The 22856-nt window shown below is 42.1% G+C and overlaps 1 protein-coding gene across 1 annotated transcript; it reads right to left on the bottom strand.

The window, feature by feature from the left end:
- Positions 1-10866: 10866 nt before the first annotated feature.
- LOC144706526 (CRM-domain containing factor CFM3, chloroplastic/mitochondrial-like) lies at positions 10867-21503 on the bottom strand. Its single transcript, XM_078579526.1, has 9 exons — positions 20611-21503; positions 18785-19262; positions 18574-18704; positions 15025-15375; positions 13297-13453; positions 12893-13185; positions 11475-11534; positions 11309-11401; positions 10867-11223 (listed from the first exon to the last, which is right to left on the bottom strand). The coding sequence occupies exons 1-9, from the start codon at positions 21385-21387 to the stop codon at positions 11014-11016; spliced, it is 2550 nt and encodes an 849-aa protein (XP_078435652.1). The 5' UTR covers positions 21388-21503; the 3' UTR covers positions 10867-11013.
- Positions 21504-22856: the final 1353 nt, after the last annotated feature.

Raw genomic sequence — 22856 nt, 5'->3', positions numbered from 1 at the left:
ACTGGGAAATATCGCTGGGACTTGTCCTACGACTGATACTGCAGCAATACTTAGAGTACTCATGCTTGAATCCGTGCAATCAGGGGAGAAATCAGCACCAAAGATAGCACCAAGGCGAACGCGAAGATTAACAGCAAATTGATCGAATATTGTCGCCTTTGATCCTGTCGTTTTTCTTTGTGTGGAGCAACGGAGAAGAAGATACAGAGGCAGAGACGCGGCATAGAAGAACCAAATGGCTCAGTGTTTCGTCGTGCAGCGTAGATGATCCGAGAGAACGTTATTTGTAGATGTAGATTGACGTCTAGATCGACGTCTATTCTTCTGGGGCGGAGAAAGGAAGAATAACAATGTCTAGATTACCGTTGATTGAGAGATTGTCATTGATTCTTCTGCAACTATGGAGGGGACGATGCCAAAGAGATCTTTTGATTGAGGATTCGATGGCAGAAATATTCAATGCCCCGTTGCAACGGCTGGTTTGGCCCGTGAAGAGAATGACGCCAGAGAGGTCGTTTGAACAAGAAATATGTAGCAGAAAGCAGAGTTGACTTCTTTTTCTTTTCTCCGTTAGCTTCTTCAGGTCGGTGCCTCTGATACCTTGTGAAAATCATTCAAGATGAGTAGGGAAGTAGAAGAAGAATAGAGATAGGAGAGAAGAAAAGATTTCTCGTTCCCAGTGAGGGAGAGTGAGGGAGAGAGAGTGGGAGAAAGAGTAAGAGAGGGAGAGAGAGGTAGAGAAGGGGAGAACAAGAGAGAGAAAGAGTGAGAGATAACGAGAACGAGAGAGGGAGGGGGAGAAAAAGTGAAAGAGAGAGAGAGTAGGAGAAAGAGTCAGAGAGAGAAAGGGTGAGAGATAACAAGCACGAGAGAGGGAGGGGGAGAGCAAGCTCAGGAGAGAGAGTAGGAGAAAGAGTCAGAGAGAGATGGAGAGAGAGGAGAGAGAGAGAGAGGAAGATAGAAAGCAGGAGAATAAGAGAGAGCGGAAGATAGAGAGATGACGAGCATGAGGGATGTATAGTTAAGGTTTGCCATTTTTTACCAAATTTCAGTAAAACCGGACCGAACTGATACCGTTGGTTCGGGTTTCATGGTTTTATCGAAAGTTCGGTAAAGGTTTTGGTTCAGATCGCAAACCGGACCGAAAGCCGAACCGAAAAATAAATATGCAAAATATTTAACCCTGACCTCCTTTTCCTCAGCGGACACCTTCTAGCAACTCTGCCATAACCCTTTTATGAAAAATAAATAAATTACTTATATAAATATAAATTTATTAAAATTACAGATTCAAGAGGAAACGGTTTCCCACCTTTCTGGCTTCTAAGGGAGGATCTTGCATGAGTCATTGCTCGCAGTCGCCGCCTGCATTTTGTGAAAATTTCAGTACATTTTTCCTCATGAAAATTTCAAATAAAGAACTCTTAAAAATCTTACATGAATCTTCTTTGATTATGTGGTGAATCAATGGTGAAAACGATTTTATTACATTCTAAAATTGATTGACTCACTTTTTAATTAAGCATTTTACCTATATTTTGATTTTGATTTTTTAACTTTGATCTTGATTTTGGGTTGGTATTCATGACCGAACTATAGGTTTTACGAAGCAAACCGATCTTGGACCAAATCAAGACTGTGCCGAAGTTTAGGTATAGGTTTAGGTTTTTTCCAAAAAATTGGTACCCAGACCGACACCGTCATTCCCTGTGTAGTTCCAGATCGTCCCTGACGTGGGCGATGGATGGGACGGGACGAATTTCATCCCGTTCGACGTTCAGATTCAGTGCTAGGACGAAGGATGGGACGAATTTTTTGTCCGATAGTACAAAAGCTTCCCATCCAGTCCTCCCGAGACGAATTTTTGTTCCATCCGGGGAAAAACCGTCCCGTCCCTTGTCCCGAACGAAAAAAAAATTATTTTTATAATTTAATTAACGGTATGTTAGCATTTTTTACATATCGTTGTCCGTTGAGTCGTTTAGGGTGCAACATACTAATAGAAGCAAGAAACAAGGCCGACGGAGACTTGTTTAGGGTGGCTATCCGCCCCTCACCCTCCTCCATCCCCTCTAGTGCCACCTCTCCCCTCCTCATCGTTGGCATATGCTTCCATGATGTCCTCCGCGCCCGTCCTCATTGCCGGAGATCGCTTCCCCAACGATTGCGTGTAGCAGGCGTAAATATCTAATAAAAATAATTCCAAGGTATCATTTAATTAATAAGGATTTATCAAATTTTTTTAGGGAAATACGAAGGGAATAGAATGCGGTGGGACATATGCACAATTATTTTTTAGCGGCATCAGTTTGCGCTCGCATAAAAAGACAGGGACTTTGATGCAAATTGTCATAGCGAGGCCACATGGCTACATCTCAACCATCAGATGTGAATCTGGCGGTTTCTTATCCAGCATTAGTTTGTCCATCGTCCGAGACCTCCGACAGGATGGATTTTTCATCCCACAGGATAAAAACTGTCCCGTCCGATTGTCCCCGGGACAAATTTTTATCCCAAATTTTGTACATACCCTTGGACGATATATTTTTCATCCTGGGATGAAAAAATCATCCCGTCCGCATTCCTACACTATATCAGAGAGGGAGAGCGAGAGAAAATGAGGGAGAGAGAGAAGGAGAAAGAGTCAGAGAGAGGGAGAGAGAGGAGAGAGAGAGAGAGGGAGGGAGAGAAACAAAGAGAGGAGGGAGAGTTACAGAGAAAAAGAGAGAGAGAAGTGACAGAGAGGGACACCAAGAGGGAGGGAGACTGATGTATTGTAATCTGTAATTAGTTTCATTATTTTTTTTCATTACTATCATTATCAAGCTTAATGATATTGGTATCGTGTATCATTATCTTCTGAATTATATTTTTTTTCATTATCCGTTCTCCACCAAAACATTTATCCATTTTCTTTTTGTTTTATCGTTATCATCCGCATTTTCATATTTTTTTTTATAACAGATATTGTGAAGTAAGATATGGATACTATTTGCTGCATCCTACAACGAATTTTTAAAGGATGTTTTGAGTAGCAAGGTATGACATGGAATCCTTGGGAGATCTGATGAGAACCCAGCCATGTTGATGATGCATGATGAGGAGAGAAACACGGAAAGAGCCCTGATAACTCCAACTTCATATGATGATATATATTGATTGATGCAGGACAGCTGGGAAAAGGATGACTGTGGGGACGGGTAGGGCGACAACGGGTGGAGGATACTGGATGGGATAGGATGGATGGATAAAACAGACCACAGAATCCACGCGATCAAATTCAGAACTTAAAACCGATGAAATACTGGTGGTGCAGTCCCGTTCCTCGTCGAGGGTGGGAGTACTGTCTTCAACCACCGCGACGATGCCGAAGCACCAAATCCAATACACGAATTCACGTCGCTAAGGAAACTCACGATAGAGAGAGAATTTTAGGGAATCCAAATCAACTCAAATCTATGGGCGTGGAGAATTCTCGGGGAACACTGGACGAAGAACACGTCGACACCAAAGAGTTCAAGCGTACCTCAGCACCGTAGTGCGTGAAGAGGATGCGGGGAATTCTGTTCATGATGAGACTGGGTGATTTCTGGGCGTTGAATGGCCCACTGGACTGGAAGGTCTGGGCGTTTCGGGCATTGCATGGCCCTGGCAGAAGGCGAGACGGACGAGCGGACACGGACAGGGCAAGCATGTGCGGCCACCGGTGTGATGGCGTGCCTTGGGCAGCACAAGGATGGCGGTAGCCTTGGGTGGCCCTAGGCAGTAGCCTTGGGCAGCCTAGGGATGGCTGTCTTGGGCGGCCTGGGGTGGTGGCCTTGGGCGGCCCTGGGCGGTAGCCTTGGGCGGCCCTGGGCGGTAGCCTTGGGCGGCCCTGGGCGGTAGCCTTGGGCGGCCTAGGGCTGGCTGTCCTAGGCGGCCTGAGGTGGCTGCTTTGGGCGGCCTAGGGCGGGCTGCCCTGGGCGGCCTGGGTGGCTGCCTTGGGCGGCCTAGGGTGGGCGGCCTTGGGCGGCCTGGGGCAGTGCCCTTGGGCGTCATGGGGTGACAGCCTTGGGCAGCCTGGGATGACGGCCTTGGGCTGTCTGGGGTAGCAGCCCTAGGCGGCCTAGGGTGGCTGCTTTGGGCACCCTGGGACGGCTGCCTTGGGTGGCCAAGGGCGAGGGAAGAGAGAGGGGAAGAGAGAAGGGAGACGAGAGGGAAGGAGAGAGAGAGAGAGAGAGGGATGGAGAGGGGGAGAGAGGACGGGGAGGAAGGCGACCGGTGACGCAAGGCGGCGATGGCGGCGGAGGCGGCGGCGGTAGGGTTGGAAAAGGGATACGGGAGGCTGGGCAGTCCTCCAAGAAGAGTTAAAAACAAACTCAATTCTTGAATAATGACTGCCTAACTGTTTCTTGAAACAATGGCCTATACATATAGGCCTTGGAGGAAAGAGAAAATACAAGCTACTAAAATTAAAGACGAGGGACGTGGTTCGTGTCACGTCAAGGGGCAGTTGTTGATCTGCCTTTGCCGACATGTCATGATGCGTGAAGGGGCGTGTGTGCGTGGAGACTTGCATGGCGCAGGCTCGTTGACTTGTTCCGGCGATGATGGCGGCATGTCTTCGGCAGTCGTGTTGACTCAAGACGATGGTGGTTACGCGTCCGGTGTCGATCCCTAAGGAGTTTCAGGTTGAAATTGAAGGATAGTTAGCCTTTCTCCTTTATACATTCATGGTCTGGGATCTATAAATAGAACTCCAACCTTTCAAAGAGACACCCTTGTAACTTTACCTAGTTATGTTTGGAGAGATTTTTATGCATCAAAATCTTCTTTGGGTTTTGAGAGTTAAGGATTGAAGAAGCAAGGTTTTGATCAATACTGGTGAATAGAAAGCGCCACTCAGCAATTAGACACGTGACAACAAGTTTAGTGCTATCTTCATCTTTTTAAGATTTACCTCTTAATTCTTTTTCCAAGGTTATCATCGTGAAGAGTTCCTAGGTTTTCCCCATGCAGCATGCTTCCACTCACTCCATCACTCATTGAAAAATATCCTCCTCCGTCTCCTTTGCACCAGTGGTGGTAAATGCATTCCTTAACCTCACTCTACCACTTGTCAATGTGCATGCATACAACTCCATCTCAATGTGTCAGTATATTATTCATCTCCTCCACTCTATTCATAACACCGCCATCAACCATCACCCAACACTGATGAAGCGTTGGCTAAGGTCTTTGATTGCAATCAATTATCATTACTAGCTATTAAATTTACTGAAATTCCTGAAGTTATTTTAAAATTTTGAATAAATTAGGTTAAAAAGGATTAGTATTTCTTCACATTCCTAGAATATTTTGAATTAATTTTTAATATTTTTAAAATTTTATTTAAGTCCTAAAATAGAAATGAAAATTATATTTTTTTTATATCCAGTAATTGCTCATTATGGATTCAACGCTTATTTTCTCAACGCACATAGGTAAAATTATAAATAATGAGATATAAATCAAAAGCCTTCGACAACATAATCAATCCCAATTTCTTGTTTATCAACTTGCGCCTCTGCAAAAGAGTAGATGGAATTGAGTTAATTATATTTGTTTTTATTCATTTTCATGATCATATTTTTTATTGAAAAATCTCTTTAATGGAGGGTTTCATCACATTTCTCTTTTTCTTTTGAGAGATTCTTAAGATAAATAAACACAAAAGCTTCATTTCAGTTTCATGGCCCTATTTCTCATCAATATTATAAAACATACATGAACAATCATGTACACAAAACACCAACTTCTTAAATTAAGACACATCTGAAACTTTGTACGATGTAGTCTTAATCATTTAATTTGTTTTTAGCTTGTGGCTTCGGTTGAACATGAAGCCTATATCATAAACACTAACAAAATATGCCTCTGGACGGAGAAAAAAAGACTAAAAGTTTTTATATTTAATGGGATAAACCAAAAAATGACATAATAAATTATCACATCCCCTTTTATAGAACCAAATTCACAATTGATTAAATCGGTGAGTGTGATGCTCAAAGATGTGAGTGTGCCCAAAGTCTAGTAGTATGTACTATGTCCTTTCCATGAAGGGCATCCTCTCTTATGGATATTATGTGGCTGGAAACCTGATGGAGTGCACCCAAACGACATCGATGGAACATCATCGCAGCCATCATCGCTGTCAACAACATCACCGACGGTCCGTGTCCAGCCCGACCGGCACGCCCAAGCATCCTTGAAGATGCCCAGGTTTAAGAAGCCTGGGTAATGCACGTCCGTGCACGTGCACATGTTTTAATTCTCCGCTTTTCTTTCAATCAATTTCATGTTTCATGTTCGTCACAGCAAGTACATCGTACTCTTCGTGATGTGTCCATATCATTATGTTTTTCCATGTCCATATCCGTCCGTATCATGAATTCTCGCATCGTTTTAATTTCTCTAGTTTTCTCTTTGTTATAAAAGGGGGGATTATCTAATGGGCCTCCCTAATGGACTCCTTGTAAGGGGCCCATCATGGCCCTTTATAAGTCCATGATGAGCCCCACGTCTGGTTCAGATCTGTTATTTTTTTGGTAGTTATTTTTTGAGAATCAGGTCTCATCGAGAGAAAGAGGAGGAAGAAGAGGAAGGAGGGAAGAAGAAGGGGAGAAAGGGGTCGGGAAAGTCTATCTCTGCTTCATCATCCCTAATCGGCCATCCCCACGAGGGTCAGTTGCGTACAGAGAATCCGTCACGTGTGATACCCAGGAACGGACACGCATTGGTAAGATGCTGCAACCCTTCAATTGGTATCCTTGCACAGACCCACCGTCAGTCAACAGAGTTTGCGACCATCTGGTTCGTGCATTGGGAATACTGTGCGACGGGAGCCTCCGCAACTCAGTTCTACATTCGCATGGTCGCGTGGAGGTCGATTCTACAGAGCTGCCTGATTGCATGCAACACTGCGGTCGGTCAACCTGGTTTTGTTATTATGCTCAGGCCGGCAGAATTAACCCATCACAGCTTCTGCTCACGGCAGTATTATTGGTCAACGCTCATGGCGATTCCACCTCTAGTGAAGGAAGTGCCATAGGGCGACTGCTCAACGCTGTCTGGGTGCCCTGTTACCTGACCGACGAGCTTGCATTGGCTCTGGTCGCATTTCGGCTCTCACCCCGCCTTCGACATCCTCGTCGTGTTGCATCGCTGGTGTTATCACCACACTGCTCGGGCGACGTGCTGGTCTGTGTCGTGGTTGAAACGTCGTCCCCAGCCTCGCGCTGCTACCGCCATGCCCATCATTGCCCTTGCACTAACGGACTACGCCTGCCCCTTCTGTGCGCTCAAAGCACCAATACAAACACACCCGTCAGGTTGCAGCTGTTCACGTGTGTCGCTTCGTTAGCCGCAGTTATTGCTCTTCACCTATGATAATCTCAAATTATGGTATTTTTTACTGGTTTTTACTAGTTATTCGTGTGAGTATTGAGACAGTCAAAAAATAAATTTAACCTCACAATCGTAGGGCGAGCAAGGTGTCTAACCACAAGGAGCAGGTAATGAGATAGTAATTTTCTTTCAGTTTAACTTGTCTTATCAATTTCTTATAATTTATGCTGACAATAAATTCTAAGATCTTCAGTACTATGATTCGACAGCAAAGGTGTCTGTAGAATCTCAACTTTTGGTCACTGAGCAACTTATATAATAATAATCAAGAAGAATGGAGTAGGATAATCTTCAGTACATAAGTAATGAAATGATCTTCAATAAGTAAGTTAAAGATAGATTTTCAGTAAGATTATAGAAAGTATCTTCAGTAGATTTAGTTTAGAATTATCTTCAGTAAATTCAATTTAGAAAATATTTTCAAAAGGTTAGATTTAATTCAGAAAATGTCTTCAGATGGAACTGAGCAATTACAGGCTCTCGCCTGTAAAATTGCTCAGTTACAGGCTCTCGCCTGTAACTTGGGCGAGAGCAGGCCAAGCGCGCGGTCTTGGCTGCGTGTGGCCTTGGTTGCGCGCTTGGCCTTCTGCGCACCGGGCTGCACGCGGCCTTCTGCACGCTGGGCTGTGCGCACCCTTGGTTGCGCGCGGGGCTGCGCGCGGCTTTGGCTGCGCTCGGCCTTCTACGCGCGGGGCTGCGCGCTGCCTTGGTTGCACGTTTGGCCTTCTGTGCTCGGGGCTGCTGCTTGCACAGCTTGAGCTGGGTTGTTGAGCTGAAGATCTGGTGAAGATGGGTGAATTGGTGGAGAGGATGGTGATGGAAATGGATTGTGAAGATTGAATTGGATGGAATGGAGGGAACACAAGAACACTTTTGAACAATAAACTTCAAATTAACCTAGAACAAATGAACAATTTTAGTTGGAAATGTTGGAAAGACATTGATTGGTGCTTTCCAACCCAACCTAGATTGTCTTAGAGGGAGAATTACACAAGACTGAAACTGAGCAATCACACATACCGTGTGTCACGACCCGTTCGGCAAGGATGTGATCTTCTTGCTCAAGCTATTCCTCAGCTTGCTTCTTCTCCCCAACTCCAATGCTCATCATCTCTTGGAGGGTCTGCAGAACTCTTCTCTTCCAAGCCCTAAACCTGTTTTAGCTGAAATTCCAGACAACCTCAAATAACTCTTTGAAAGAGTATTTATAGGTTTCCTCTCTTGGGCACAACTCTTGGGATTCTTGGGCTTCTTGGGCTTTTAGGATTGGCCCAAGTAAATGATTTTCAGTCCTTTGAGAATTTGGCCTTCATCTTGTATAGGATAAGTCAGTCTGCTTAATCATGTGCTTGCCTTGTTGGATTTCATCTAAATCTGTACTCATTTAAATGAAAGATAAGATCCAATCCACTTGATTCTAAGAATCAAGTGGGGTTAGTAAAAATCATGCTTTGAATGGTAAATATGGAACTAATGCTTGCAAATAATGATTTGATTAATGGCAATTACCTGATTATTTTATGACATAATCATGGTCATCAGCCTCCCACTTCCGACAACACATTCCTGCGCCGTTTCCTTGCTGTCAGTCGAGCCAGGCCATACCTGAAGGGGCCATTGCACCGACAAAGACACCCACGACGAACACCGGCACCGACGAGGTACATCGTTCCCCTTGGCTCGTTAGTTACGTTACTTTCTACAGTATATTTTTGACTGCAGTCCACTGCGCTAGGGTTAGTTTAGGCGAGAGATTAAATCGAGAAAACTACGTCACGAGAGCTTTCCTAGGTACGGGTCGAGCCTGTCCGTTACGTGCAAGCGCCAACGGATTTATTCCGCTTGACGCCATAGTCGCCATCGTCGCCCCGATGAGGTTTAGAAGGTCACCGTCACTGTCACCAGTCGCCCATCTCGGAGCTCGGAGCTCGGCAAAACCCCATGAGTCGGGGCCTACATGTACATCCGCCTAAGTTCATTCGCATCACATAGTTACATTCTCATTAGGGAATTATCTACCGTGCGACGTCATCGACGACGTCCGACATCACAACCAGTCACACTTCCCTGTCATATTTAAGTTTATTGAAATCATTATTTGGTTATTAAATTTACTACCTTGTGATGTTTATAAGAAATTCTATAAATGCATTAAATGACTTAGTGAATTATAATGAAATCATAACACAGCAGCAATCATTGGTCTTTATTAATGGATCTTAATATTCCTATTGAAAGGATACTCGAGACAAAGATTGAACTACCAAGAAATAATTAAATTATCTGAACTAACTTACAAATAATAAGGCTGATCTTGGGGCCATTAATGTGGAGTCATTAAGGACAAACAGTGAGAATGTTCTTTTCAGAGACAACTATTTATCTTGGGTGATAAAGATTCTCCATGAAATTTGCCTTGAAATTGTCAACTTGTCTGTTGCGACCCATTTTTCTATAAAGATCCACTTACACCCAATTTATACTATACCCTCAGGAGGGTCCACAAGTTCTAGACTTGGCAAACCAAATAGTAAAATCCATTTAGGGGCATGGATAAAATAGTAAAATCCATTCAGGGGGATCGATAAAATTTTAAAATCCATTTGTTATTGTCAGTTCTTAAATCTAGAGTGACCTCTTCTTAGGACAGATACTTCCATCTTTGAGATTGAGTGGCTCAACATGTACTTGAATCATTATGTCCAAAAAATCTTAGTTACTCTACTAATCCTATGGCGTTCTTTTGTGAGTATCTGAACAATATATTTCTCAGTTGAAAATCAAGTTAAAGACTCTTTTATATACATCTGCTGTCCATTAATAAAGCGGTGCATGTGTGTCTATTGGTAGCAATATATTACATTTTTTAATGGGTAAATATGATTCCCAACTAAACTTGCTTTCCATACTCTATGAAGCATATCACCCAGTACAACAAATGAATTTTTGAAACAAGACTCTTACATTCTTTGCATTTCCGGAGGGCTAAAAGTTTCAAAAATACATTTATCAATGATTTTATGAAAATTGGGAAATAGAACTAAAATTTCAATCTGAAACATAAAAAAGTTTCTAGAAATATCTCCTCTATTTTATAGAAATGAGAATAATTATAATCAAATTTTCCATTAATAAATTATAGCAACAAAACCTTTTCTCTAAAATATGAAGATGGCCAATTTAAGAAAGAGTGGGGATGGGCTTGCACACACCATAATGGAACTCACGACCTCAGCGTGTTCAGGCGTTATATGAAGAATGCTCATCTACATGAGTAGTATATTTTTTATTATTCTGCTGAATTTTTGAACGGTTTGTATCCAAGGAGGTTGTGGCAGAACCAATAGAGGAAAAAAATTATGAACGCTGAGAGGGAAATCAATTAATTCAATGAGGGAACCAAAGGACTGTGGACGAAGGTTATCTCTGAGAACAAGGGGAGATCGTAAATAGCATTATAAACCTAGAAATTATTGGGATCAGTCTTCTAACGAATCGTGTTTTGACTTACACAGATCTTCCTGTACACAGATTTCCTTGTACTTCCAGAAATATTTGGATCTTTGTCTTTCTGCCCCTGACTCTTGATCATGTTTTCTTGTCTCTTCCTCCAATATTTTCAACAAAGTAATCTGCATTTCCAACATAAACATCATCATCCTCATCATCATCAACATCATAAGTATCATTGCCATCGTCTTCATAGTCATCAGCATCGTCATCATCATCATTGTCATCTTCAACATCACCATCCTCTGGTCCATCAAAAACTTCAAGATACGCTTCATCGCCCTCCTCCTGGGCAAGGATTTGGAAACCACAAAGTTCATTAATAAAAAAAAACTAGAACAAAAGAAAATTGATGATTTTGAGAAGCACCAACCTCAGATTCCTCATCATCTGCCGTTGAATAAGATGCATCAAGTCTATCATATAGACCTTCATTACCTTTAACCTTGGCATCTTCCATCAACTCCTAGGAAAAACAAAGAAAAATGATCAGCAAGAAAATCTCTTAAGTTCAGATGAATCAGCGAGAGAACACATACAAGCTCGGACTTTAACTGCGCCACCCGTTGCTGCAAGCTTGAGATATGCCGAAGAAGAGCCTGGTCAAGAGACAGGAGACGTTCAAACAAAGAAAACTCTCTCATGATTTGTGGTAAAGACCTTGATGTAGGTGTCTATGAAAGACAGTTTTTGAATGGAAGAGAGAGAAACATAGAACCAGAAAAAGAGAAGTTGCAGCTATTAGTGTTCATGGTAGCCCCTGACGATGATGTGTCATCATCGTCCCCATCATTTGACCTTGTTAGGATGTTGATGCATTAGTCATCATCATTGTAGCTTGTCATCTACAGGATGATAATGATGATGACAATGATAACATTGTCTTCTCATATTTCATCATAATTGTGCCTTCATTAACCTAGCTCAGATGACAAGAGGTGATGACAAAATCATCATCATTTGGCTGCGGCAGGATGATGATTACAAAGACAAAATCATGACAGCCACCCTAGCTGTGGACGAGGATGATGGCGATGACAAAAACGGATTTTCTGAATGACAATGATGCTTTTTGTCATCATCCACCAACACTAGCAGCTACATGCCCGGATCAGTGCCTGCACCTATTCCCAAATTGGCTTACTGTTATCTTTCTTGCCTTACCTCCTTAGAGGAGAAGAACTACAATAAAAAGGGAAAACTAATCTAAATGGAAATGACAAAAGTACCCATGCAAGGGGTTAGGGTTCATATCAGTTTGTTTCATGCAGAAAATTTTCAGGGCTGGAGCAGACATCTTCTCTTTCCTTAGTTGCTTTGATGCCCATTGTAAGTGAGATACATGTTATAAGAGGCCTGCTGCCGTTTCTTCTCTTTGTTTTGAACCTTTTTGTATTAGGGGGGTACACTCCTATAAGTGGAACACTCCGTTTAAATCTCTTTTAAATCGATAATCTCCCACGTGTGAAATAATGACTTAAGTGAGACATGTCCAGGCCCGATTATTAAAGCCAATATTTAAATGAAGGCGACGAGAATTGTTAGATAAAGGCTTCTACATTGTACCATCATTGTATTTGTAACCCGGTCTTGGGCAATTAATGACCCCGTCCACACCGGTTCAGGGGTATTTCCTTTCTTTATGTCTTTAATTCTGGACCCATTATGAGTTACCCAGAATGGACCCAACCCTGGTCACCGGTCTTTATACCAGACCCTTATTCGAGGTAAGAGAGATTTTATTTCCATCTAAACCCTAGAAGATCTCAAAAACAGCTGCTAAACCTAACATCAGCTGCTAAAGCCATCAAGAATCAATGCGTATCTTTTTGCATTTGAGAGTTTTGTCTAACCCTAACAGGGTAGGTGTTGGCGGTATCTGGAGGTCAAGGGGCATCAAAAAATCTAACAGATAGAAATCATTAAATATAGAAAAGGATGGCAGTTGAAGAATCACCTCTCGTCTCTGAAGTTCAATAGATCTGGCCAAAGCTTTTCGTTTGGTCAAGAGATTTTTGGGCCTTAAAGAAGAAGGGCGCTGATAATCTTTCCCTCTGAAGACAATTATGGCAAACCCTTTGGAGATTTTATCCACAGAAACTAGAACACCGCCACTTTCCGCCTCCAAAGACAAAGCAACATCTCGAACTTGGGAGAAGTTCTTAGCCTTCACTATTATTTTGATCAGTTCTCGGTACTTCCAATGCAGGTGCATGTTTTCCACCGTCCCACCAAATACCCCCCGCCGCCCTAATTTAGATTGTCACAGAAAAAATATTAAATTTACAATTTTTTTGAAAGAAATATTAAATTTACAATAGGACTATATACTTAAGAAAAGAAAAAGAATAAGAGGGTTACCCAGGAGCAAGTAGGCCTTCATTCGTAAGCCGAGTTTGCGAAACATGAACCTTTCTTCATCAGTAATACTCTCTGGATCTTGTTTAGATTCAGATGGCTTCAGGAATTCCTCCACTTTGCCCAGAACTCTCTCAGCTTTCATTAATCTTCGATCTGCCTGTTCGTCACAAAACAAAGGCTGATATTTTTTTTTGAAGAAACAAAGGACAACGATTTAAAGAGTACGGCAGCAGACAGTATAATGTCAAGTCCAAATTTCTTTCAAACGCATACACAAATACTATCTAATGAAGGATATTTGGTGCAGGTATTAGAAAAAGGAAATATGGGACAAAATTGAGTTATTGAATTGCTTATGGCAGCTGGAAGATCCCTGATGGAGAAATTCAAGGGGTAAGAATAGAAAGATTTAATGTCTGGTACATCTCTACAACGTTTATGCACAACATTGACGTATGTTGACAATTTGTTGATGACATTGGCATCGTCCACAGGCATCAACTTCCATATTTCCCATCAACATCATCGTCGACTAAGCTGGTTGATGTTAACACATCATTGATGTTGACTGGGAGGATGACTCTTTAACTAGAAACTTGTTGCCATGTCAATCATCGTCAACATAAGCTGACAACTTTAATCTCATCAATATTAATTTCATCGTCAACATAAAGCACCCTTAAATTATTTAATGTCACCATCAACAACAACGAGATTTGATGACGTTTATGCTGATGTTGATGTTGAAAAGTGCCAATTCCTAGAAATAGATTAGTTGAAGTATGATATTTCTTGTAATATTCCCTTGAGGATTCCTGCCCCTGTAAAAGAAATAAGGAATCTTAATGAAACATTGATTTTGGTTTAATCTTCATCAACTGCAAGATTCCCCGAAGTGGTCGCCCTACTTTCTTCTCTCCCAACCTCTCGTCTATCTTGTTTCTCTTCCCTCTCTACTACTACCCCTCTATGGAGTTCAACGGGATTCAGCATGGAATCTGATAGGTTCTATGCCAAGAACATCAGAAGAAGTAAACATAAGGCAGGTCGGCGCCTAGTTGACTAGAGGTGTTTGACCCAAGGCGGACCAAATAAAGTGGGAGGACTAGCTCCCTATAAATAAGAGGGCGATCCAGGTATGGAGACTATTCAGTACTTTCTTGAAAGTCGACTTGGCGGTTACAGCCGAGAGGCCGAGCCAACAGGAGGGAGACCCCGTCCTGCTGATCGGAGGGAGGAGCTCGACTTGTCGAGCCGCCCGGGATCCTCGCGAAGGCGCCATTTGCCAGGATCATCACGATCCGGAAGGAGCATCGTCGAAGGAGGGGAGTGCTGATCTACGAACATCTGTATCGATCCACATTGACGACTGAATTGAAGAATTACAGATACAAATTTGGGAAAATACATTTACTCAATCTTGATACAATTGCATCGTATCAGAATCCCAAGGATTATGAATAATGGAGGATAGTACTTGAAAACCCATGTCATGATAAATATTAGCATGAGCATTAATGAACCAGTACAAGTTTAACTGCCATAACATGAATAACGCCTATTTCAAACACTATCGTGTAATTTAACCATGGCGCAAATATCTCAGAATAGTAGACGAAAAAAACGAGTGACGCATAAAAAAAACATGGGGATCAAAACAGGTGAAAGATTAATAGGCGACAAGGGAAAATTAACACGAAAAAGTCACAAAGAAATTGAGATACTTACCATGGAAAGCTTCCTTTCAAGCTTTCTGACAAGCTGTGCATGCCTAGCCACCTCAGAAGCCTTCATTATCTTATTTTTATGATCTTCGTCTATCTTGTTTCCCCATCTGGCATTAGCTTCCAGGGTTTCCCCAAGCGTACCGGCATTCCCAGAATCTTCTGCTACTTGAATGCTAGGAAGAACAGAAGAAGAGGCCTGCAAGCGTGCTCGCTCTTCGTCTTCTTGCAAAGCCTTTGCTGATCTTTCCCTCTCCATCAGAGCTTCAGCTACCTCGGGGGATAGGAAATCCTTTCCTCTGTAAAATACGATATAATCTTTATTCCTTGAAAGAAGGATGCCTCCTGTCAATCTCTGAAATAGATCATATGATTACTGTATCAAAACCCAGCCTCTAGAAATTTCAAAACATAGTATCTTGATTTGAATTGATGAATTAGATATAAGAATAACCCCAATGGCAGATTTATGATAACCAACTGTGGAAAAGGATGATATAAGTGAAATACTTTTGGACCAGAACAGTCGAATGGGAGAGAACAATATTAAATAAATCACTTTTGTCAGAAATAAAAATGAAATCAACATTCCTTTGAATTTACAATTAATGGTTTGCTATTTTTAAGTTACTTGAGTCCAAATGATAAAAGCATGCCAAGCTTTTATCGGGTGAGATAAATATAAGAACAAGTCAATGTCCTGTCAGAGGGTGAAGATGAGAAAGATGTGAGGGGACATGTGCAGATTCAAGAAATAAAGCAGGTGCGAAGGGGGAATGCACATCTAAAAAAGAGGGAGGGGAGGCACTTCAAGATTCAGCTGGATATGTTTAGAAGGTTGAATTGCAGAAGCGGTTTGGGACGGCAACAGGGTATCCTCCCAAGTCAGACGACACCTCTAATTTTGTGGCATTCCACCATATATCTACCCACTTATCCTCACTGTCTCTTGATCTCTACATCTCTCTCTTCATCTGGATTAGATCTTGTGATGATTCTTGCATTTCATGCGATTTTTTCTCTCCACACAAGCCAGAGCCGTATCAGACTGTCCTTATCAGACAGGAACAAAGACAAGTGAGAATCCAACTAAAAGAAGATATCATACTTTCCCTGCCGTATCCAGAACTCAGACATAAAAAATGTAAGGAATGCAAGTTATACAACCTATCTGAAACTGGGTTCGAAGCATATTGTAGTAGACTTATTGGGCCCACCTTTCCTCTACTTCTCTTCTACGCTTCCCATATGAAACATTATGCATCTTCTGTCACCTTTTCCCTGGACGACCGGATGTTGCTAATCATCCACCGCACATAGCCAAACCTCCCTTGCCATGCTTGCAGGCCGACCGCCATTTCTGCATTGTCTGCATTAGTTTATATTGAGAAAGTGGATGAAGGTGAGGTAAGACAGTGGAGGCAGGGAACAATCAGAGATGGAATTGTCCAGGGGTGAGGGAGAAACCATAAGACAAGGTAGGGCTTGGATTGAAGGGAAGCCAGTCAAGTATCCAGTGAAGCAATCACAAGGAGGCAGGAATCACTGGGAGTGGAACGAGTGAGGTAAAGAGCCTAGCAGCAACTCACTTTCAAACATGACAGCCCTCCCAAAGGGGGGAGAATTAAACCACCTGAGCAATCAAATGACCAAAATGTCCCTGATGAGTTAAGGCTCCGAAGAAACCATTTGGGTGTGGGTATAAGATCCTTCCCTCACATCTACCACTTGTCCAGTGCATTATCCACTGCACTATGGGTCTCCTTTCTTACATGTTCTTTCTCACTACAAAGTCAGATATGCCCACATCCCACTCTGTTGGAGGCAATGTCGTCCCAGCTGGCAGGCTGCGACAGCAGGCCAACCATATCTACTCCTTCATTCCACTTCCTTCCTCAAAAGCTAAGGTCAACTTCAAGTAGGTTCAAATAAAGAAGGATGGCCGTGATTAGAAAGTTGAGCAGCCCTAAAATCTGTTGCTCTCTTGAGGGTTTATGCAGACGTATGTCGCATACTAAGCAGAGGCCTTTGCCTCAAAGGCCAAATTTCCATTTGTTTACATCCTACATACATTTGCAGCTCAGTTCTGTGAGATATTGCATCAAGTGTATGGAAAAAGGCATTCTTTTATAAGGGGTTTATTGAAGCGGCACCTTAGCTTTATTGCTTCTTTTGGACCAGTATTGGCATGTCATCTTCAAAACTCACTTTGTAGTCTCAACCAATCACCAGGCGTGTAGTTTAGTTTCTTCACCAGCATACTTCTGGAGTTCGGTTTTCATTGTTGTGCCTTGTATCACTCTATTTTTCTCTTTCCATACGTCTGTAGGGCATCTTAGGCTTGTCATCTGTGTGGATGACCTTATCATTATTTGGGACAGTGTGAGGCCGTTTTCTGACCTCAAGTCCTTATTTCAGACTCAACTTGCAAATAAAGATCCGGGTGCATTGTGTAATTCCTTTGGTATCTAAATCGTTTGCTCCATCAATGATCTTGTCCTTAGCCAGTGGAAATATTTCATTAATTTCTTCCAGGATGCAGACCTTTTGGGCACCAACTTAGTGAAGAGGCTTGTTGCATGATCCCAGTCTCGATCACCACTTATAGTAGGGCCTTAATTATCTCACTCTCAAGCAATCAAAAAGTTTCTTCATCGCTACCATTGTCAGTCAGTTTCGCCATTCGGCATACCACTCATCTAGGTGCATTAAATATTATTTGGCACAGTGTGACACAGAACCTATTGCACAGTCTAATTAACCAGAATAACGGCTATTTGGACCTCACTTTGATTGTCGGGCTGCAACTGGCTATTGTGGTTATCAAATTTCTTGGAAGAGCACAATGTAGTCCATGACCTCCCTCTCCAGTGTTGATGCTGAACATCAAGCTATGGCTCATGCTAGCTGTGAGCTTCCATGACTCGGAGAACTCAAGTTTTGTTTCCCACTAACCACGGTTCTGAATTCTAAGAATATGGCTGCTTGCACATCCCCGCAAGCACATTGAACAGGACTGACACATCAGCGAAAATATAAAGAGTTTTCAACACATTCCCATTGTGCTTCCCTTGAAGGTTCAACTTTGCCGATTATGTTACCAAGTTGCCGCCCAGTTTGATGGATTATTGTGCTTTAACCTCAGTGTCTACCACATCTGTGCTCTGACTTGAGCGGAATTCTAACACGTAGTGTTATGGACCAATCTTCCTCTGTCCCCTTCTCTTTTTTCGATATGTGTCATGTTTCTCCACAGGATTATGAAACATTAAGTGCATTTTCCCCCAACAACCTCAGTCATCTGTTTCTATCCCAATTCAATCTTCTACACTATTAGCTCAAGGCCCACTTCACAAGATGAGCACAAATTTAGGACAAGATTTCTTAAGTTACTTGATAGGCAAATCAATTTTAAAATTCTCGCCTGCAATTTCTGTTTGGCAGTATTGGGACATTACAATATTCCACTAGTCTAAACGCAGAGTTCAGAAAATCAATCAATCATCAAAGTCTGAAAATGAATTGACTGGAATAGCAAGGATGACAAACTTACTTGAATCTCAACAGCCATCCGTTCACTAGCTGTAAGCTGCACACCCCTCTTCAAAGCGATTTTCACAATGGAACTTTTTTCCCATAACTTTACAATTGCAGAAGCCAACCCTTGATGTTGCCTACTTCTCCCTGAAATTAATGAAAAAAAACTTTCAATACATGTAAAGCACAAAGATCAACCATCAAATATAAATGAGAGAAGCACTAACCCAGGGCAAAATGCGGGGGCAAAACCCTAGCAAGTCTTCTTAAGGCTGTCCCCTCCTTCATACCGAGGGACGGCCGAACACCATAAGGGAGAAGTCGAAAGGGAGGTGTAAAACCTGGAACAACCCCTGGAAGCAAGTCTGCGTCAATCGGCAGGGGACCGGGCCCAGCCCAGTCGTCATATCGGGGGCCCAAATTATCCAATAACTTGTCCACCTCATGCTCATAGTTCGTCTCTTTGGCAGATTCATCACCCTTTTTACTTGTAGTGGAAGAACTTTGTTCTTCAGACACAGGTTTCGAGAAACTTCTGCTGACATTCTCTGATGAATTCTCCGTAGACTCATCATAGGAGGGATTCCTATTCCAATTGGCAAGCTTGGTTGGTTTTCTCTCCAAATGTGCCTGCTCGTACCCTAGTCCTCGGTACAAAGAGAGAGAACTCCCTGATCTCCAGACCACCAGCCCTCCTGTTTTCCTCTGAAACCATTAATCACACCCCATGAAAAACAAATAAAGATAAGTCAAAGACATCTGACTGGCATACGAACATGATCATATCCTTAAGGTGATATTGAGAAGAAAAAGAATAAAGAAAATCTACAAATTGATGAAATTGAGTCAAATGTGGCATGATGGTGCGAAATTAATTTATTCCAGGAGTCAAGAAACTGGTCAGGAATCAGATCTTCTGAAATTAGAAGATAGATGCCACTTTTGACCTAGAACAAGAGCAAAGCCTTTAAGATGACATTCAGAAGAAAAAGGAATAAGAAAAATATATATTGATGGATATGGAAAGATAGAGAAATCGAAGCAAATCATATTTCCTGATGATGACAAAATAGTTTATTTCAGGAGTCAAACCCCTGGTCAGGAGTCTGAGAAAGATCATATTTTCTGAGAAAATGGAAAATAGATGACTCTTTTGACCTAAAAATGAGTATTTTCCCTTTGAATTTGGGTCAAAGATTCGCATTTCCCCATACTAAAAAAAATTATTCTCGATGATTCTATGATGTTCAAAGCTTCTTGAAACTTCTAGAATGCCCACAAGATAATTATCTGAATCTAAAATAACACTGGATAACGATAATGGAAATGGATAAAGGTAAAGATAATCTAAGATATAGAAATGGATAAACTCCTCAATCAAAGACAATTACTCAGCTTCATGAAGGTCACCCAGAATTTCATGAAAGAGCTCACCTTGAAAATTTACAACCATTTCCAAACTCCTCAATCAAAGACAATTACTCAGCTTCATGAAGGTCACCCAGAATTTCATGAAAGAGCTCACCTTGAGAATTTACAACCATTTCCAAACTCCTCAATCAAAGACAACAATTACCCAGCTTCATGAACAAGCAAAAGTTCACCCAGAAGAGAATTGGAAGAGCTCACCTCTAGAATTACAACCATTTCCAAACTCCTCAATCAAAAACAACAATTACCATCTGAACAGGCCTTCTGGGATTCGGCACAGAATTACGTGGGAAGAAGAAACAAGGAAGGGGGCTGAGCACTAGTGGTGTTGTGGGCCATCTGGCTACGTAGAAACGAGGTGTTGTTCAGAGGTAGAAGGGCTTCTACCTCTGAACTATACATGAAGCAGAAGGACTTAAGGCAGCATGGTCCTTGCGAGCGACGGGAAGTGAAGGGAGGTTTTGATGGTGACTGATAAGCATGTAAAGGGCCTGTGAGGTCCTGACGGGAGGTTCACCGATTCGTCGGGTGTTCATCCCTTGTTATAGTTCCAAAAAAAAAAAAAAACAACAATTACCCAGCTTCATGAACAAGCAGAAGGAAGAGAATTGGAAGAGCTCACCTCGAGAATTTCATGCATTCTCTTCATGTTAAGCGCCGGCGGCCCTTCACATTTGATCCTGACAACCTCTTCAGTCCTCCACTTCTCCTGTATCTTCTCGACGATCTCCCTCGTCACGCCGGCACCGCCGACCTTGATCTTCGCCTTCGTCCGCAGCGCCGCGTGCCGCAGTCGCCGGAGCTCCGTCTCCGGCAACGTCAGCTCCGCCAGAGACGTCCTGCTGGCCTTCCTCTTACCCAATTCCCCATCATCCCCTTCAGAGCTCGCCCTCTTCTCCCAAGGGAACAGCACCTCCTTCTCCTTGGTCAAATCCCACGACAACCCACCTCTCGTATCAGGGAGAATTCCATCTTCAGAGTAGAAGATATCCTCCACAGTTCCCTTCTCCGGCAAGGAATCTGAACTGGGTTGGTCTTCGATGTACCCAAATCGCTTCAATTTCTCTACAATTCTGTCCATGGTGCTGCTTCCCGAGTTTCGGCTCGTACCCAGATCGTCGTCGTCGCTGGAGAGGCCGGCCCGGTAGTCTACCGCTGAAATCGGACGCCGCTGGCAGATGGGTACTCCTCCTTTGCCCCATCCTTCCATCCATTTGAGCCGGGAAGGTCTCCCTGAAGAAGAAGAAGAAGAAGAGGAGAAATGGGCATGGCGGGTGAAGTTTGCTGAGAGGCGCCGAGCTTGGAATCCGGGAATGGAGGTGTAGAGAGAGCCGAGGAGGAAGAAGGTGGCGGTGGTGCCGCCATGGAGGTGGGTGGAAGCGAGGGGGAAGACCCCCATCTGGGGAAGAACAGTTGGGCAAGGAAGAAGGAGAGGAGAGAAGATTGAGAGCAGGAATGGGGGAAAAGCCCTGCTTAAGTCTTCTGCAATTGCTCGCTGAGTTCTTGTTTTGAGTGGATAGAAGGATTTGTTTGGGGAGAAAATTGGAGAGGAATTTGTGGGCTTGATTTTTTTTTCTCCTTTTTGGCCTGCATGAACATAAATTTAGATGAACACATATCGTATGGTTGGAAGGATATATGTATGATGCCACAAAGGAATATCACTTCATCTTTTTAGATCATTGAAAAGAGTGGGAATGGGGGGAAAGCTCTGCTTAAGTCTTCAGCAATTGGCCGCTGAGTTCTAGTTTTATGTGGATAAAATGATCTATTTGGGGTGAAAATTGTAGAAGAATTTGTGGGCTTTATTTTTTTCGTTTTTTTTAGCCTTCATGAACATAAATTTAGATGAACATATATCATATGGTTGAGACTCTTATGACTGATGCCACAAAGGAATACCACTTCATCTTTTTATAAAATTGAAACACAGGTAGTAAGACCACTGGAAATAATATGTGGATGAACACATATCATATGGTTGGATAACTCTGTCTGATGCTACCAAACAAACACCACTTCATCTCTTTAGATCATTGAAACACAGATTCTAAGTCAACTGGAAATAACATGCCAATGAACCCAACGTATCGTTGGATAAATCTTTTTGTCTGATGACACCAAATGAATATTACTTCATCTATTTATGGTTAACCAGCTATATATTTGCTAGATCACTGAAGGAGAGATCCCTGGAATTTTATTGTCTTTATGAGAGTTAGCTTCATGTTAACTGACTCCTAGATAGATTAGCACCCACTTGTTTTTTTTCCAAAAAAGTGTGTTAGATGTAAAAGGGGGTGACCCAAGGTAGTTTGGTCAAATCCTATCTTTCAAACAGAGTAAAAATTTCATTTTGATAATGATTCTTGACCTATTAATTACCATCGCTAACAGTCCCTTAAAAAAATTATTGCATTTTCTCGTCTGAGTAAGAATAAAAAGTATATCATTAAGCTCCTGTTTAATCATCTAGCTCGCTTAATCAAGCTAGAATTATAAAATCTCATTCTCCTCATTTTTCCCCCAATCTAGGCACTTTTAAAGATTTTTCTGCCGCAACATTTTTAGTATTTTTTATTTTTCATGTCAAATGCCAAATCCACTTTTTGAGGACAAGTATCCTTTTCGGCATTTGTATTCTTGACTTATTATTATGAATATGTTAGACTTGATCATCTTATTTTCCGACATTTGGCTTTTGTAAAGTTTCACCAATTATTGGTAGGTTAAGTATAATTTTTTTTTTGCCTCTTCAGAATTTAATTAATATGTTTTTAGTCTAGAATAAAAGTGTGAAGGATAGTTATGGTTTGCAATTGAATCACACTCTTTGGCCTAATTTAAATTCCTTGAAATTAATCATGA

Source organism: Wolffia australiana, chromosome 8 (assembly GCF_029677425.1).
Source record: "Wolffia australiana isolate 7733 chromosome 8, ASM2967742v1".
In the NCBI taxonomy this organism is placed as follows: domain Eukaryota; kingdom Viridiplantae; phylum Streptophyta; class Magnoliopsida; order Alismatales; family Araceae; genus Wolffia; species Wolffia australiana.
This window is presented reverse-complemented; position numbering and strand designations above follow the sequence as displayed.